General features: G+C 44.6%; 1 protein-coding gene across 1 annotated transcript; it reads left to right on the top strand.

The window, feature by feature from the left end:
• The first annotated feature begins 2,212 nt into the window (after nt 1-2,212).
• ITM2A (integral membrane protein 2A) lies at nt 2,213-12,999 on the top strand. The gene is made up of 6 exons (XM_054388452.1): nt 2,213-2,334; nt 6,023-6,154; nt 6,850-7,038; nt 8,298-8,408; nt 9,574-9,724; nt 11,903-12,999. Exons 1-6 carry the CDS (start codon nt 2,251-2,253, stop codon nt 11,989-11,991), a joined length of 756 nt encoding a protein of 251 aa, XP_054244427.1. The 5' UTR covers nt 2,213-2,250; the 3' UTR covers nt 11,992-12,999.
• Nucleotides 13,000-15,032: the final 2,033 nt, after the last annotated feature.

A 15,032-nucleotide genomic window follows, 5' to 3' on the forward strand; every position in this document is an offset into this window, starting at 1 on the left:
AAGCTTAAAAGTGACAGAATCGTGGCTGCTGTTCCAGCTCACCCTTCCTTTAAGCCAAATTCCTCTGGCCTCTGAGACAATCTAGGCTCCTATTTGTCATATTTTTAAGCATTGTTGCTTTAACATTACAAACACCAGCAGGATTAAGAGGATAATTAAGGATAAGGGGATAATCTCTCGCCTTTCAAGGTGATAAAGATGATCTCAGAATAAATACCAGTAAACTAAACCCAGGGTGTTTTAGTACAAAGGAAAATCAAAAATATTATGGAATTCAAAAGAATAAGGGATGTGACTTCATTAGAGGTCTTGGTATTTCCAGACCAAAACTGCAGCCAAAGTGGAAAAAGTCTGGAATAAAACCAGGCCAGTACTAAGAGGCTGATGCAAATGGGCTTAGAGGTGAAGTGGTGGAGTCACCCATGGAGACCATTCATATTTATTCAGTCAAACACCCTGATTATTTCAGGATGACAAAACAATCTGAATTTTCTTATGTCAGTGCATCTCAGGAAGGAATTAATCTTTCCAGATCTGGTGCTTCAGATTACAGCTGCTCTACAAAACACAGCCAAACAAATGTCCAAAATAAAAATGCATTTTTAATTTTTCATCTGAGCACAGTATTTCAAGGTGTATCCATCCCTTGCAACAGATCACAGAATATAGGCAGTGAGCAAGCCACGGGTCTTGATAAATCACAAGGGCCTATTTTGGTTTTATGTGTCTTATTACTCAAGTGAAAGTGTTGGGCAATTGGAAGATAAAGTTGATTTAAGCATGATTAAGATACTGAAAATTAATATGATTTATAAACTACTTGGTTTAAAAGTACAGATACTGATTTGCCATAGAGGAAACTTAATCTATTTTAAAATGTGTTTCAGGGACTTTGATGAGAGCATGGCTTAACTTATTCCTAGCATGCTAATGCTAGGAAGTATGAACATTAATTTTTCTCAGCTTTCTTGGTAAAATGTTTTCTGTTGCTAGACAAAGTCAAGTTACAGAGACATAAAAGACTTGGTTCTCCTCTTGATTGAAGTCAAAGTCACAATTCTTATTAAGATGAAAGGGAACAATATCAAACCTATGATCTTGAAAGGAAATAACAGTGGTGTGACACCTGTAGAATAACAGGAACATGCTTTGAATGCTGGAATACATGCTGCATGTTGTTTATGCTTAGAAGAATTACTTAGTGCAATATTTGCATAGTGCTGACTTCTGTTTAATTACAGCTGTCTGCAGGAAGAGTTCAATGGTGGAGGCACCAGATTCAAACCAGATTTCTTTCTAGAGCCACAAAGTCATTGAGATGGACACTGATTTTCATCCATATGAAGGAGAAGATCCTTTCAGACAGTCTAATACATGAAGCCTTTTCTTCTTCTCCCTCTTTGGAGACATTAAATTGATAGTGATGCCTTGTCTGGCTGTTTAAAACCCCTGAGGCTGTATTCCAGGAGAGAAGGGAGGTAGCTTGATGAAAAATATCCCCATTCCTGTGCCATACTGAATGTGGCCTGGAGATGCCTCCTTTTCAGCAGCTCTGTGTTCCTAGTGTAAAAGAGAGTATTAACATCTACATGACCTTTAAATCCCCCCAGGGATGGGGACTCCACCACTGTCCTGGGCAGCCTGTTCCAGGGCTTGATGACCCTTTTGGGGAAGAATTTGATCCTCGTATCCAACCTAAATCTTCCCTGGTACAATTTGTGGCCATTTTCTCTTATCCTACCACTTGTTCCTTGGGAGAAGAGACCGACCCCCACCTGGCTCCACCTCCTTTCAGGGAGTTGTAGGGAGCAGGAAGGTCTCAGCCTTCGTTTCTCCAGGCTAAACGACTCCAGTTCCCTCAGCCACTCCTCACCAGACTTGTGCTCTAGAGCCTTGACCAGCTTCATTGCCCTTTTCTGGACACATTCCAGTGCTTCAGTGTTTATCTTGTAGTGAGGGCTCCAAAACTGAACCCAGTATTCATGGTGCAGCCTTGCCAGCGCTACATCCAGGGGGACAGTCCCTGCCCCGGTCCTGCCGGCCACACTACTGCCGATGCAGGTCAGGACGCTGTCGGCGTTTTCGGCCCCCCGGGCCATTATGAGACGCCCGGCCTGCAGGGGGCGCGCTCGACACTGCCCGTGAGGCGGGGCCCGGCGGGGCGGGGCTGGGGCGGGCCCGTCTCCTCGCGCCCCGCCCCGCCGCCCGTAGCTCTTCAGCGGGGAGGCGGCGGAGCGGAGGAGCGCAGCCATGGTGAAGATCGCCTTTAACTCCCCCTTCGCCCAGAAGGATGAGCCCAAGAAGGAGGCGGCCGAGGCGTTGGTGGCCGATAAGGTGCGGGGGCTCTGCGTTGCCTAGTCGCGACGGGAGGAGCGAGGCGGAGGCACGGCGGTTGGGGGGTAGCAGGAGGAGCTGGGCTCCGCCGCCATCTTCTCGCAGCGGCTGCGGGCCGGGGGAAGGCAGCCGACAGCCCCCCAGTGCTCCTGGCGGCTGCCCTACCGCGCCCTTCGGAGGTCGCCGGCGCTGGGGCCGCTTTCCAGTTCGGGGTGGGGGTCGCTCTCGAGACGAGGAGTGTGGGGAGCTCGCACCCCTTAGGGCCGCCGCCGTGAGGGGCTGCGAGCGGTGCGGGCTGAAGGGGGGCCGAGTGCGTTGCGGTGCCGCAGGGGTTTTGCGGTTCCCTCCCCACAGCTGTTATCCCAAGCCTGCTGCCGGCCGGGACGCCCCGGGCGGTGCCGTGACACAACGGGGAGAGCTCCGGGCCCGCACGCAGAGGGCAGGCCCGGCTGTTTATCTCGCAGCTGGGCCCGTGCCAGGGCCCTGCTTCCTGACGGGGTTTTAAACCTCCGTAGCTCGCAGGCGGTCGTTCCCCCGCCCTGCAGCGCTCCGGGGCTCGGCTGCGGCCCAGCGCTGCAGCCAGCCCCGGGGAAGGGCACAGGGGAAGTGTCGTGGGCTCTACAGCAGCCTGGTGTGTGTGTGTTGTGTGTGTCCCCACAGGAAAGAGCAGACTTGCAGGCAGGCGAAGTGGGTTAAGGCTTATTCTCCCCTCGTCGCTGCTCTGAATCTCTCGTAGGCAGCGAGGTGGAGAGCGGCGGTGCGGTGTCTGGGCTGCTGCCATGTCTAGCTCCAAATAAGAAACCTGCCATAAAGGGTTTTAAATAGAAACCCAGGCGCACACTCTGTGGTTGGCTTTTCCTTCCTAACGAGTTGCCGTGTCGCTGACTTGAAGTGAACTTTCCAAATCTGTGGGAGACCATTTTGAAGATGTTTTGCTTAGCTGTTGACGTTTTTTGTCAGATAGGGGTGATCAGCCTCTAGGTAAATACATCAGTAGAGGAGTAATACATGGTGGATTGAGTTTATTTGTGATCAGAGAGTGGGACTATTGAAAAATAAAACATAAACCCCAGCTGTGGACTGGGGCTCTCATGTCGTCATATTTTTTTGTTCCCTCCTAAGCTGTAATCAGGAAAGCAGCTTGTCTTCCAGCCTACAGAGCATCTGCCTCACCTGAAATAGTCTCTCTTTACAAGGGGAAGGAGTCGGTGCTACTGCTGAGTGGACTGAAGCTGTAGGAGTTGTGTATGTGCACTGGTGATACAGTAGCACTGAATTACTAGATCAAGAGGAGGGGGAGGTCAAACAGTGTAGATAAAACAGTCATTTCAGGTTTGGAAAGATAGTCTAGCTGGTTTCTGTAGGACAAATGCATCAGCTTCTCCTGAGGCAACTTTTTGTGTGTATATTATTTTTTCAACTGGCCCTCTACAAGTTCTGAGCTGTAATAGTTCTAATAAACCCTTAGCTTCTCTTCTCTTGCTGTGATACCTGCTGTTCTCAGAAGCCACTCATGCTGTTACGTCAAACCTGTCACATTATTATCTGTGCTTGCACGTGTCTGCATAGGTTTTTAACAGCCCCTCACTTTGACTTCAGGGCTTTGAGTTCCATGTAAACATCAAATTCACAATTTTACTCCAAGACAAACTTGTTCTAGTGCTTGTTAATGTCTCCTTTTGCTGGGATATTTGTGCAGAGCAAACAAGCTTAATGGCTAATGTTGGCTGAAAAGATACAATAAGAGTCCCCTAGAATGTCTGCAGCAAACACTTGAGTCTGCAGAATACTCTCCCTGCAGGTTGTGTGAAGCTTACAGTGTCAACAGTGGCTCTTGAGCTAGCTAGAGATGGGATGCTTCTTCCTTTCTTTACACCTGGCTTGGTTTGCTTGTACAGCTTAGAACTGCATTTGCTTTGCATTTTTATAATTCCTATTATTTTTGAGCAGAGGCTTTGTAATCTACTGGAGCAAAGTCTTAGTATTGTGCTCTCTTATGAGCTCTGTCAACTTTCTCTTCTTGGATTCAGGCTGCCCACGTTGCTTCTTAATATGATAAATCCCTTTGCTTGTTTGTAAGATGTGTAGTGCAAATGTAGCTAATTACATGGCAACATTATCAAAGCCCTGGGACCTCTGAAGTACCAAAACCTGCTGTGGACTGTTGAGTTCAAGTAATGACAGACTAGATGAGTAAGTCACTGAAAGGTGTAGATGAAGGTGGCAGAATATGAAGAGAACAGAATTAATCTTCATCTTAAAAGCCAGTTAACTCTGAAGGATCTTATTCACGTAATGACATATAAATGTGGCATAATTCTAACTTGAAACCAAGGGGTTTGTTTTGAGAAATGCTTAACTAGCCAATTGTAGCAGCTTAGGTCTTGCTGAACCAACATTTTTCTGTTTGGAGGATGTGAGAGAGGAATGTAGGAGTATTGACTTTTGCAAAACAGCTTGTTTTTTTGTTTCAGGACTTGCATAGCTGATGTGTTTTGACTTTTACACTGCAGTATCTTGCTGAGCATGAAAATATGTACAGCCTTTGTATTAATACCATGGGGTTTTTGTGTTAAATATTATTTTCTACAGGAGTGCCAATAGTGGGACCCAAATAAAAGCCATGGAAGCTGCTGTGCTAAATCTAGCTGTAGGAACCACATGGAGGGAAAGCTCTTATGCTGTGAAACCCAATTTTTCTTCCTGACGAAGAGCAGGTCTTGAAAGCGAGTTGCTAAATACCGGAGTCATGAATCATTAAAGGAAGATACTTGAGCAGATATATAGATTATCTAAACGTTTGGGGCTTGGTTGTTTTGAAGACCCCAAACCTCTGCGTGTTTGCCCAAAGGTGGTCTCTCAGCTTGGCTTGTGCAGGCCTTTGACCTGGAAGTCTAGAGAGTCAATGAGTGTTAAACTTGCTGTTGAGACACCACTGCTAACTTTGCAATTGATATTACACAACTTGTCAGCACGTACACAATCATGACAGTAATCACCTTTGGATGCAGAGACAAGTCACTGAAATAGAGGTAAAGCTGCTAGAAACAAAACTTCCTTTAGACTTGGCTGGAAGAAAGTATTTTGAAGCTGTAAGGTAGGATGTGCCGCAGGGACTAAGGTTTATTTGACATAATTTGAAGCTGCATTTGAGCTAAGAAGTCCGTTCTTTCACAGTGGGTGTCCTCTGCCATGTTCTAAAACGTACTTGCTTGACTGGTATCAGATGTCTGTTCCCCAGCTAATAGACAAAGTTGCATTCTAGCTTTTTCTTTTAGTCCAGCTTTGTAAGGACTATCTTAAGACAACAAGAGGAGGAGAGGAAGTAGGTTTTTGGGAAGAGGCCTAAAAGCACTCTGTATCTTAAAATGACCTTGCCGTACAGATCTTGCTTCCTTTGTACTGTGTCGGCTTCAGCATTACATCTTTTGTTAGAGTTATTTAGTTTTTTTGCATCTTGAATAGAACATCTTCTAAGAAAATAGCTTCTTTAAGTGCTGTTTGAAAACTGGTCTTGACACAATGCAGGAGTATTTCATATTTTCATAGTATGTGATGCTTGACTTAGCTCTCACTGCACATGTAGAAGGAATAGAGGATGGTCGATCAAGGTGAAGCAGTAGGTAATAGGCTACCTTATATTCAGAGTGGCTGCACTTCCTAAGTTGTCATCCCTCTTTATTTAAAGGATCCAGAAATTGCCACACATGGAGGTGAAAATTCATCTGGAAGATGCCTGCTGACTCTGCTAGGCCTAGCATTCATCTTGGCAGGAGTTGTTGTTGGTGGAGCCTGCATCTACAAGTACTTCATGCCTAAGGTAATGTGAAAGTTTTTGGGTTTTTTTAATGCATCTCTAAATTTTAAAAGTGTAATTGTAAATTAATTGTTGCCATAATAGAGAACCTTCAGTAAATTGCACATGAAGGCTGCTGTGTCCTTTATAAGAGCTCCAGGTGTGGCAGTTCTGTGCTTTGTTATAGTATAAGCATTAAGAATGCAGTTTTAAAGCACCATGAAGAGATAGAAAACTACTGGAGAGAGTCCATCAGAGGCTACAAAGATGCTGAGGGGACTGGAGCATCATTCTGAGGAGAAAAGGCTGAAAGACCTGGGGCTCTTTGGCTTGGAGAAGACCAGACTGAGAGGAGACTTTTTTTTTTTTCAGTGCCTATCAGTATCTGAAGATTGGGGGCAAGAGAATTCTATTCAGTGATGCCCAGTGATAGGACAAGTGGTAATGAGCACAGAGGGGAATACAGGAAATTTCACCTAAACATGAGGAAAAAAATTCCTTGTGAGGGTGCCAGAGTCCAGGACCAGGATTTCCCAGGGAGGTTATGGATTCTCCTTCTCTGGAGAGATTCCAGACCTGTGATCCTGGGCAGCCTGCTGTGGGTGACCCTGCAGGGAGTTTGGAGTAGATGATCTCCAGAGGTCCCTTTCAGTTCCCACCATGGTGGGATTCTGTGTAATATTCACTGTAAAAACAACTTGCCTTGCTTTTCCTTCCAGCATAAGGTGTACCGTGGTGAAATGTGCTACTTTGAGAATGAAAACCGTGATCGTGCAGTGGAACCTTACTTCCTCCCCATTGCTGAAGAAGCTGACATCAGAGAAGATGACAACATAGCCATCATTGATGTTCCTGTCCCCAAGTTCTCGGACAGCGATCCAGCAGCGATCGTTCATGACTTTGATAGGGTGAGTACATGTGAGGTGATAAATAACTGGTCCTGGTGCTCACTGAGACACTGTGGTGTGAATGGTAATCATAACAGCTCCAGGATTTTCATCCTTGAGACCTTTTAAAGCTTATTGTCAATGCAAGCTTCTCTTTGGGGATGGGCTTAAGTGTGGGATAAGGAGACGTAACACTGCTCCCTTGCAAAAGTTAAAAGAACATTAGAGGAGTTCATACTCAGAGCCTCTGAGTCATTTCTCAGAGCAGAGGGTCTTGGTGACTGATATTGACTACTGGTTATCTGAAAATGACACTTGCTATTTGATCAAGAATCTTATATGAAAGAAAGTGAGAATGATGTAAATGTGAATTGAGACAAGGAAATTGAGGATTTGGTCTAAAACTCTGCCAGACTGGTACAGCAAAATATGGAATTGAGGATAAGTGTTGGCCTTGGGTAAGTAAATTGAAAAATCACTTCCAGAACTTGAAAATGCAGTTAGTTAGGTGCATGTAGCTTATCTAAAACAAAGATGAGAGGATGGCTTTAATCTGACTTCTGTATTAAAGTTGTTGATAATACTCAGTTGCCCTTAGTCAGCTGTAAAAGCTCTTGTGGGCTGTTTGTAAATCAAACCCTGGCAGTGTAGATAGAATCATGGTAAAGAGCCTGGAACTGATCTCTGTACCTGCTGCCCTCACCAGCAGTGTGGAATGCCACACAGCTGAGCTGTGTTCACAGTATGTGCAGCTTTTATCTGCCTTGTCCTGACAGAATCTTGGCTGTAACTATAAAGGATTCAGGCAACTGAACTTCAGTTAATGCTGGCTAAGTGCTGTGCAAAGTCATAATAGCATAATTTTAGTCACTGAAGTTCTTCCACTCACTGGTAATGCTGGTGTGGTTTTTCTGGAGACTATTATATTTTTGCTGAGGGAGTAATTGCTTATTAACAGTTAGATACGTTTTGCTTGCACTGGGCTATATTGGACAGTTAGGGCAGCATACTCCCAAATACTTCCTCTGTTTTAATACAAACTCTGCTTGTTTAGAATTGTGATAAACAGTTTTTATAGTCAGCTCTCCCTTCTGTACAAAAGCCTTGTTGGAACCATGAAGTGGCAATAGCAAAGTCCTTGTAGCAGGCAGTTCCTGAATGCATCCCTTTGAATCCAGCTGTGCATCATCTCCAGCTTTCTGAGCTTCCTTAGTCCTTGTAGAACTGTGTTCTAATAATCAAAGGCCATGCTTAATTAAAGAAACTTGTTTTCAACACAGCTTTTGACAGCCTATCTTGACCTGCAACTGGGTAACTGCTACGTGATTCCACTCAACACATCCATAGTCATGCCACCAAGAAACCTGATGGATCTCTTTGCCAAACTGGCGGTAGGTGGAAACTTCATTGTGTAGTTGTGCTGACAAGGTCACTTGTGATAAGAATGCTGGGTGTTTGCTTCTCCTGAACTGCAGTCTCTTGCTGGAACAGTCCTCTTGCCATCAAAGTCCATAATCCCCCTGGCTCGGTCACTGTACTGAAGCTAGGGCCAGCTGTCAGTGTGTATTACGTTGAGTAGATTCATGCTTAATGCTCTTATTAATACCTTACTTTATGAAAGCTGAAAGCAGCCAGCAAGTAAGGTTAAATTTAGCTATTACAAAGGAACTTGATAGCGCTCCAAATATCACTGAAAGCCTAAACGTGAAAGTTACTGCCCGAAAGCTTGCTTGCCCCACGAGAGCTGTAATGAAAAGAACAATGCCAGCTTGTTCCTCTGTGTTATTGGCACTCTAGTTGTGAGCTCACCGTGGCTGCTTTCACTTTGCAGTGACTGCAGTTGGTATTTTTCCAAGACAACTCCTCTTACGGGTGCTGCTACTGTCAAATTGAATGTAATACTGAGCTATGCTGTGTCAAATGGGCTGCTCAAAAACATGACAGAGTCCCAGCATGGTGGGGGTTGAAAGGGACCTCTGGAGATCTAGTCCAGTGCCCTCTAGTACATCAGGGTCATCCACAGCAGGGGTTATTCCTCCCCACATGAAGGACTCTACACTTGTTTTGTTGAACTTCATGAGCTTTCTCTTCCCCCAGCTTTCCAAGCCACCTAGTGCTAGAGGCTTAACTTGTTTCATTATCTTCAGCTTCATAAAGACAAACTCTTAAGTGTCTCTTGTTGGTCACAAGGGGTGGAAGTTGTTTCAGTACTGCTGTGATCTTGTGGTGTTGGTAACTTTTGTAGGTCACACTTCTTCTATTGTATGAGAAACACTGCCTCAAACATTCTGTTGAGTACAAATAAATTTGACCGAGTTCTGTTTGCTTTGAGGCCAGCAATGTTAAGGTTAACTGCACTCTGTTTGGATGTAACTAGCTATTTGAAGTTGTCAGTTTTTAACTGCTCTGGTGCGCATCTGCTCAGGACTAGCATTAAGGTATTACAAAGGAGGAGATCTGAAATCTGGTGCTAGAAGCCCTTCCAAAGCAAATGTGAAATGTGAAGTTTGTCCATTGTTAGCAGAATACTGTATCTGAAGTATTTTTCTCTTTCAGACTGGCTCTTACTTGCCTCAGACCTACCTAGTCCGTGAAGAGATGGTGGTTACAGAGGAAATAGATAATGTGTCTGATTTGGGTATCTTCATCTACCAACTCTGTGTTGGGAAGGAGACCTTCAGACTTCAGCGCAGAGACCAGATAATGGGTAAGTTCCCTGCAGTGAAAGGAAATCTCTTGTTGGATTAGGGAAAGGGTTAAATACTTAAACCTTTGGAGTTTTTTGATTTGGAAATCTGGTGAACACTTATCAGTTCTGTGAACAGTCTCAGCTTGTGTTTTCCCCTGCCTTCCAGTGTGTCTCTGAGCCTTCATTTGAATGTGGTAAGGAGAGTTTCAGTTACAGAATTACAGGTTATATACCCAAACCAAATTTGAACTTAAATCTGTTTCTGTTCCATCTTTTAGTTGAAGTTGTAATAACTTTGGCCCCAGAATTCCTACAACCCCACTGATAATGTGAGTCTCTATAGGTGCAGCTTACTCTGTCACTGTCCTGTCAAAAATCAGGTTACAGGACCACCAAGTAAAAGCATTATATTCTGCTTCACTTGCTCTGGGAAAAGATAAAACCGAACAGCTATCTCTAGACAGCCCAGAGCTCTTCTCTGAAAGAGGAAGAATGCTTCACAGGAACTTCCGAGCTCTGTTTCTTTGCCTGTCCCCTTGTGCCACACCCTGCCATTGCATGAACAGGACTGGATTTGAGATGCCGATGGTTTGACGTACTGAAAGGAGACCTGGAGTACAGAAACCTGATGCTGTGAATTTGCTGCACTGTAGCTCTCCAAACATTTCATAGTTTGCTGCTCTCCCCAGACACAGGAAACTAATCCTTTATCAGTTCCAGCCTTTCAGAGTGCAAATGTTAGGTTTGTCAGGACTCTCTGCTCTGCTTTCCTTGCCAAGCTTTTAGGCGAAGGTTTCCTCAGACCAGTTAGAGCTTGCAGCATCAGGAGCCACATCTGCTGTTTGCTGTTCCTGGATGAAAGGCTCTGCACATGGGAACATAAAACTCATCCTGTGTGGCTGACAGTAGAGGGCATGTGAAGAAACAGCAAATGTTGCCTTTATGGGAGGGAAAGGCATGTGTCTTTCGGCTGTTGAAGATGCTTTTATGAGCAAGTCTAAATTGACTGCTTCTGTGACTGAGGGACTAGTCTACAGACAGTTGCTGTGAAGAGTTTCTGATGTTTCCTGAAGTCACCTTGCTCTACCATTGTAAAAGACTTCTTCAGAATACTTGTACCAAAGAATTCTAGTAAAGGAACAATGCTCCTTCATGCAGTTTCTGTTCTGTAGTTGACCTTGTTTGCTCTTGAGGGGAAGGAGAGATGAGAAAGGTAGGCAGATTGAAGACTGCTGCTGAGGAGAAAATTGTCCAGGGACAAGGCTTGTCTTGTCTTCCAGATCAGGCTTCTAGCATGTACCAGCTATGTGCATGTCAGTAGACTAAAAGGGATAAACTGTGGAGAAGCCTTCTCGTTTGGCTGGTGTTGCACTGGCTTTGAGTTTGTAGAGTCCATGGGTTCATCACTTGGATCAAACTGACCTCAGGTTTTGGATGGATAGCTTCCCGTGCCTGCTTTGAACAATTTGCTGTTTATTAATCTATAAATCTTTGCTAATTGTCATTTATTGAAGGGCTTTAGTTGAACAGCTTCTCTTTGGTGGCAGGACTGCTATATTCTCATCTCATAGTGAAGATTCACAGCTAATGCATGTAAACTGTCTGTGTCAAATCCACTGCTGGCATGGCTCAAAATAGAGAAAATCACTTTAACAGTGTTAGGAAAAGCTTCAGGGATACCATCATCTGTGTGGCAAATCCTCCCAGGGCTCTCTTCAAGGTGAAGACTGCTCTGGAGAAGCACACTCTGTGGTAATGCATACTGGGTGGAGGGAAGTGCTAGTAAAGAGCTAGGGAGGAGATGGGATTTCTGTACCCTTTCTGAGTTTCCAAACCCTTTCCTTGTAATTTCATTTTTTTTTTTCCCTTTGTGGTTAGGAAAGGCTGTAAGGAACTTTGCCATAATTGATCTGTTCAGTGTTTCTTCTGTCACTAAAACAGTAATGAGGGGCACTAGAAATAAGTGTGCTTGCTTGCTTTGTTCCCTCTGTCGTATGTGGGCCTCCTCCTGTTACCATTCCGAAAATAAGAGAAGCTTTCTGGCAGAGAACAACCTGATGTCAAGCTCTAGTGGCAATTCATGGCTGAAGAAACTGAATTAATGTCTCACTGCTGTTTAGAATGACATAAAACTTGAGTACTTGCTGCTGGATTCTAGATCTGCTTTACTGAGGCTTTCTCTTCTCTTTTCCCCAGGTCTGCAGAAACGTTCAGTGGAGAACTGCCATTCAATCAGACACTTTGAAAGCTCTTTTGTTGTTGAAACAAAGATTTGTCAGCAGTGAAAGGTGTTGGGAGGGGAAGTGACTAGTTCACACCTTTGAGAAGTCTGAGCATTAGACAGCGACTTCTGAAATTAAAATGTGCAGTGATAATCAAAAGCCTTATGCATTTTCTGTGTATTGCTTGTATTTCAACAGACAAAAGTCACCATTTCAGCTTTCTTTGATTATTGGTATAACTTTCTAGTTGTCTCATGTAAAACTTAAATTGGAGTAAGGTTGAATTTGTTTTAGGAGGTTAATACCGGTTTTGTTTAGGAGGTTAATATCAGTTTATACATTGAATGTGTTTGATTTAGTGTAATCTGGGAATGGCAGAAAAATATATATAGAAAAAAGTGTTAACCAATCCCTTGGCTGGAACCAATTCTGTTTCACCTTAACTTTCACAGAATGACAAATATGAATAATCTGTGGTTTGCACATCTTGTGTAGCTCTTGTAGGATAGCTCTGCACTCCGCATCCTATCTAAACAAAAAACAACCCTTCTAATGAGCATCACTAAAGGTTTATTTTAACTACCATGTGTGAAGCATGTAAAATCCACCCTCCGTGATCATAAACCTTTAACACTACCCTGTTTAATTTTTGTGCAATTACTGTATTGAATTCGTATGTATATTTGGAACCTTCCCCCAGCTTACGTTTCATTCTTCTACCTTGGTTTGGGTTTTTTTGTGGTATTTAGTTGGTAGATTCCAGTAGAGTTGCTCCCAAAGCTTGTCAGTATTTTTAGTTATGAATTGGTTTATCCTGTAACTTCTTGTTTCAAGAATCTCTTCTGGTAGAGCTCACTTGTGAATGTGAACTGTAGTTGTAAACCTAAAACCTACAACCTACTCTCTGGCTTCTATAAACTTTTTAGGTCAACTTTTTATGAGCAAGTAGCAGTCAGCGTTGTTCCTTTTCTTTTGAGAGCTGCAGTCTAAAGATAACAGAGTTAGTTTCCTGCAGTTGATGAACTCGAGAGTTTTATTAAGGGACTTTATATTGGCATAAATTCTGCAACCCTGTAATAAATGTTTCTCTAAAACTTTGGTGTTTTGTGTGACTTCGTGGTGCTCAGAGGCAAGAGTGCAGGATGCCGGTGTGTGGCACGTATGGGTGGAGTGCCTGTGGCGGGCCATGCAATGCTCTTCTTTCTTGTTCCTTTTACCTCTTTTTCAGCTTGCAAAGCCCAGTTCCCTCTGCCTGGTGCTGTGTGGTGCAAAACCAACTTGCAACAGAGGGAAGAGGAGACACCTTGCTTCAAACCTGATCCCCCAGCAGGTGGTGTGTGGTGCTGTAAACCCAACTGGCCCAGTGAAGCTCTGGTGTGTGGGTGCTAACTGGCAGCTGTGGTGCAACACAGGAAGGATGTGTGCTGTAATTCAGCCATTTGATATCTGTCTTGATGAGGCTGCTGATTAAAGGTTTGTGTGTGTGAATGTATGGCAGTATTGGTGAGAACCCTTTTTAGCATATCAGAATTGACCAAGGGGGGCCTAAAGATCCAAGGGGATCTTCTCAAAGCTTATCAGTATTGAAAGTGGGCATTAAGAGGATGGGGCCAAGCTCTTTTCAGTAGTGCCTAGTGATAGGACAAGGCAGTGGGCAGAAGCTGGAATGTGGGAGGTTCCACCTAAACATGAGGAAAAATTTTCTAGCTGTGAGGGTGCCAGAGCCCTGGCCGAGGCTGCCCAGAGAAGTTGTGAGAGTCTCCCTCTGGAGAGGTCCCAAATCTGCCTGGACATGATCTTGGACTGCCTGCTGTGGGTGACCCTGCTTTAGCAGATGGGTTGGATTGGATGATCTCCAGAGATCCCTTCCAACTGCCACCATGCTGGGATTCTGTGAAGGCAGCAGCAGGTTAATCAACAGCTTGTTAGAACACCTTTCAGCATGTACCCATGAGCTTTGCTGTGCTTTTAGCTCAGAGCTGTGAGTGCACTGCTGTGAGATCTGTGTGACTGGTTGCTCAAATAGCTGAAGTCTGTGTTCAACCCTCCTGGCATTCCTGGAAAGTGCCTTGGATTGTACAGCTGGAACTAAAACAGTAAGCAGGTTTACTGTGCTGGGAACTAGAGGGTGACTTGGAGGAGTAGCTGCTCTCAGTCATTGTTTATGAAACTGCAGAGGCAAGGAATAGAGCACAGCAGGAATTCTGCTGCCTTATCTTGCAAACTGAAGCAGCTCTTCTGCTGAGGTGTGTAGCCATGTAGAGAATGTGCTCTGAAATGAGCTGTGGTCTGCTTGGCTCCAAAATACCAAGTGTAGGGGGAGTGTTTAATTCTGTGTGTGGACAGCTCTAATTACTGTCACTGGGAGCTGGTATGACCCACGTCTGTGGTACTGGGGAAGTAGCTGCACTGACAGTTCCTGCTATAGCCTTGCTCTGTGCTTGGGCAAGTTACTGTCATGGTGATCTCCTCCTCTGGATTGTCTGAGAGGACAACAAGGGTGGGTTAGCTGACTCAGTTGTTGTGGGAATCTTGAGTGGAAGCATTCAGAAGTGTTAGCTGCAGAGAGCAAGAAGCATCTGCAGAGGTTTGATCTTTTTTGAAAGCAAAAAGTAGAAATTCTTCCCTCCAACTCTGAGTGACAGGCTCTGGCTGGATGAGCCATTAACCCGCTGGCTACCATCAGACACATAACAGGAATGCTGGATATGCCTCCAGAGAGGCTGAAGTGGTTTCTCTTGTCTGGTAAAGATTATAGAGCAGAAATGAAGTCAGTTCTTTATGAGCTTATTAAATGTTCTAGGCAATAAGCCAGGACACACAAAGGAACAGATTGTTCTTACCTGCTTGATGCTCTTGTGCTAAGAAAGCAGCTGAAGCTTTGGGCGGGTGTGCTGCATGCTGGGCTTGTGATCTGTCCCTAATCAGTTTATGCTGAGGGCAAGCATTCAAGCCAAAGCACTGGAGTTTTGAAGCTGTTTCAGTATTCCTAGCGTCTCTTAATGCTGTTTTAGTTTGATCAGCTCCTCTGCTCAGCTGGTCTTTTGGAAGTGGGAGAGGGTATGAGTCCTCTACACCAGCAGATGGCACAGGTAGCAAGTCCT

The sequence above is a fragment of the Indicator indicator genome, chromosome 17 (genome assembly GCF_027791375.1).
Source record: "Indicator indicator isolate 239-I01 chromosome 17, UM_Iind_1.1, whole genome shotgun sequence".
Lineage (NCBI taxonomy): Eukaryota > Metazoa > Chordata > Aves > Piciformes > Indicatoridae > Indicator > Indicator indicator.

What these genes read in the sequence shown, in the direction of transcription:
- ITM2A (XM_054388452.1), top strand. Translation starts at nt 2,251, where the DNA reads ATGGTGAAGATCGCCTTTAACTCCCCCTTCGCCCAGAAGGATGAGCCC. An exon ending in ACAAGTACTTCATGCCTAAG is followed by an intron (nt 6,155 to 6,849) that starts GTAATGTGAAAG and finishes TTTTCCTTCCAG; the next exon opens with CATAAGGTGTACCGTGGTGA. An exon ending in GCGCAGAGACCAGATAATGG is followed by an intron (nt 9,725 to 11,902) that starts GTAAGTTCCCTG and finishes TCTTTTCCCCAG; the next exon opens with GTCTGCAGAAACGTTCAGTG.